The 3,552-nt window shown below is 34.4% G+C and overlaps 1 protein-coding gene across 1 annotated transcript; it reads right to left on the bottom strand.

The window, feature by feature from the left end:
- Positions 1-426: 426 nt before the first annotated feature.
- LOC141642511 (mannan endo-1,4-beta-mannosidase 6-like) lies at positions 427-3,552 on the bottom strand. The gene is made up of 5 exons (XM_074451348.1): positions 3,039-3,552; positions 1,704-1,901; positions 1,476-1,598; positions 1,169-1,380; positions 427-1,053 (listed from the first exon to the last, which is right to left on the bottom strand). Exons 1-5 carry the CDS (start codon positions 3,504-3,506, stop codon positions 642-644), a joined length of 1,413 nt encoding a protein of 470 aa, XP_074307449.1. The 5' UTR covers positions 3,507-3,552; the 3' UTR covers positions 427-641.

A 3,552-nucleotide genomic window follows, 5' to 3' on the forward strand; every position in this document is an offset into this window, starting at 1 on the left:
AATTAATACACAAAAATTTAAATTAGAAAACTAATACATACGAATATAGAACAAATTTTATCCATACAACAAGATTCGATTTCTCATTTCAGAATTGAACCAAACACAAGGTATGAGGAATTAAGTTCCAAACTCATACCACCCTGGTTTGATTCCTGAATGGATACCGATACCTTTATGCGAACCAAACGACCCTTAGTTTTTTTGAGGGAGTGTCTTTAAGATTAGTAAACAAGTCACTTGGAAAACATAACTCAAAACAGTGGAAAATAAATTGATTAGAAATTTGCTATCAATTGAAAAAAATTCAATACGTTTTATGTGGAATAATGTACACGTGACGACTTATAGTCCCTCATATCACTCAAGCTTTTCAACTTCTAAATTATAGTACAACTTGTGAAGAAAGAAAAACTTGCAAACATTATGAAATGTCGCGACTTTGGTGTTATTTACAGATCCCTTTATATAAATCAAAAATTAAGGGGAGAAAGAATAAACCAAGTACATGCCTCTGAATCGTATTGATCGGGCAAAGTTATCTTTCTTCTTCTTCTTGTCTTCAATTTTAGCAGCCATTCGACTTTAGAAAGTAGCGATTAATAGTCCACAAAATTAATATTCTTAGATACGGGTCAGTTTTAGGACACAAGGCCGTAACAAGGATCATTTGAGTCAAGTTCTCGAATTGATTTCCTTTTCCAAAAGATACTCCGAAGTCTACAAGACTGTTTTACAATAAGTCTGTAAATAGCGGGTTGGTTCCATGCCACCATAGAAAACCCGTCTTCATATTCATCCATGTCTTCGACAAATAATTGCCATATCATCGCCCCTGCTCCTGCTTTCCCTTCTTTGGCTGACTCGTATATTTTGTCAAAAACAGTTTTGAACAAAGAGTGCCGGTTATAGATTTCCCCTTTGGCATCCGATGGACAGCCTACTTCCGTAAACACAACTGGTTTCTTCAGTATGTTTTCGGCATCACTGATATGAGAATCCATCCATTTTGATATGAAGTTCAACTTCTCAGTCTCGTTTGCGTGTGGCATCCTGCAAGTTCATTTATAAAAATAGAAACCCTTTAACAAGTGCCGGTTGTGGGACTTGAACTTTTAAGTCCGAGTCTCTGGTGATGACTGATGAATGATACAGAGAAGAAACTAACCAGCTGTCAGGGTATAAATGAACAGAAGCAAAGTCAATGCCATCGACAGCTGAATTGTGTATGAAGTCTGTTCCGAGTACAGAAGCCCATTCTCCGGGATTAACCTCCGACTTTTCTGCAGCTTTCATGCCATAAAACCCTTCGAGCCCAACTGTCACCATATGGTTTTGGTCTAGACTCTTGATATATGCAGCCATTTCAGTTATCCAAGCCTATCGTCAATCCAATCAAGTACAAAAAAAACCGAAGTCAGTATCAGGTGCAAAAAAACCGAAAGCCTTTCACTGTCAGTAAATCAATTACTCACCTGAAGAATAAAAGTCGAAGAATTAGATTCACATCTCGGTTCATTTATAAGCTCCCATGCAAAAATTGCTGGTTCCTCGGAATATCTAACTCCACTTATGGAGTTCTTTCTCTTGATGATAGCCTAAAACATACAGAAATGAAGAAAATCAGAGAATTAGAAAATCAGAAGTATACTTAAACCCATAAGAAATCAAGAATAACTGAAATCGTAACCATAAACAGTTACCTTGACGTAATTTTTATAGTAACCCTTAATTGTAGAATCTTCGTAGAACGGATCAGCTGAGGATGAGACATTGACTCCAGCTTCCTGCGCCCATTTAACATACTGTGCTTTCCCACCGAACACATTCAGATCATTGACAAGACTCAGGATTAACCGTATACCATACTTCCTCGCTTCAACTATCACATAATCTAATGCCTGTTACACAAACATATAACAAAAAATACATCAGTACCTAAGAGATGGTTGAGGTTCAACTATTATATTATTCCTATAAAATTATCAGAGGACGCATATGTCCAAAACGGAAATTAAGAATTTTTTTTCTCCGAATTTTTTTCTTGATTGACCACCCACCCCCTCTAGTTAGCCTTTCATGAAATCAGTTGGACAGTCGCAATCGCTGTTATTGTTTCGACGAATACTGATCAACAAATAAGGTGAATAACGTACATCACCAACCGAAAACTAGTCAATGTCAAGTTTATTCTGCAAAGTAGTTGCGATATTCAAATCTAGCGAAAAAGCTTACGAAATATGAAATCAGTAATATCTAATCTTCAATGAAACTTTAGACTTAAAAGTACAAACATTCAAACACTTGAGAACAAACATTTAAAAGGAATGTTCAAACTTCAAACCAATAAATTAAAAGGAATCACCTTGATAGCTATATGAACCTCCAAAACATAAAATCAACGAAACTTCGAACCAATTACAATGTCCAAATACACCAAAGTCGTCTTTTTTTTCTCTATTTTGACTTTTTCATTGTTCATTTTTCCAAAGTAGACTCAAGTAAACAACATCAACACATAACAAAATCAAACACTACAATCAATAAAGAAATCGCCTTGAAAACATTTCATAAAACACAAAATCTCAAATAAGACCGTTATACAAGATATACGATTAATTGATTAACTCTCCTATACTAACTAATTAACTATACGGCGCATTTTACAACCACAAATTCTCAAATAAGACCGTTATACGATATATACGGAGTAACTAATTAACCATGCATCGTATAATAGCTTATATATCGAGCTAAAATCAAGACATATGGTAAAACATTTTACAAACACAAATTCTCAAATAAGACCGTTGTACAATATACTCCGTATATAACTAATTAAATATCCTAAAATAGCTTATGCATTGAGCTAAAATCAAGAGAAAGTAAATAAAATCGCCTAAGAGTTTTGTCATAAAAATATAAAAAGTTCTAAATCCGCAACACCAACTACTAACAAAATCAACAATTTTAAAGAAATCGCCATGATAACATTTTTTAAACACAAATTCTCAAATAAGACGGTCAGACATACTAACCTGAAGCGCTTTGTCGTTAAAAACCCCGGGAGAAATCTGCAAGGATCTAGGACCAGGTCCATCACTAAAAGCCCAAGTTCTACAAACATTCAACCCCATTTGAGAAGCTTTCTTAAACATAATAGCCACCTTTTCCTTAGAAGGTGGTTCCAACAACCAATATGAATTCCAACCATTAACATACATCTTTGATTGATGATGATCATAATCGCGATCATGATGACCACCCATCTTCCTTCCATTATTATTATCGTTACGCTCCATAATAACAAAGTGTGTCGAATCATCGACACCAACAAAAGCCATGTTTCTTTGCCATAAAACAATGGGAAATTCAAAATCTAAGTCTATATTAAAGTAAATAAGAGTTGCTAATAATGTAATTCCTAAAAAAGGGTATAAACATTTTTCTCTCCATTGTTGTTTAATCATCATAATTTTGGTCCTAGAAATCCTTATTTTCCTCATATATGTTTTATATATGTTGTTTGTGTTGTTTGTGTTAAATAATGGT

Source organism: Silene latifolia, chromosome 2 (genome assembly GCF_048544455.1).
Source record: "Silene latifolia isolate original U9 population chromosome 2, ASM4854445v1, whole genome shotgun sequence".
Taxonomy (NCBI): Eukaryota; Viridiplantae; Streptophyta; class Magnoliopsida; order Caryophyllales; family Caryophyllaceae; genus Silene; species Silene latifolia.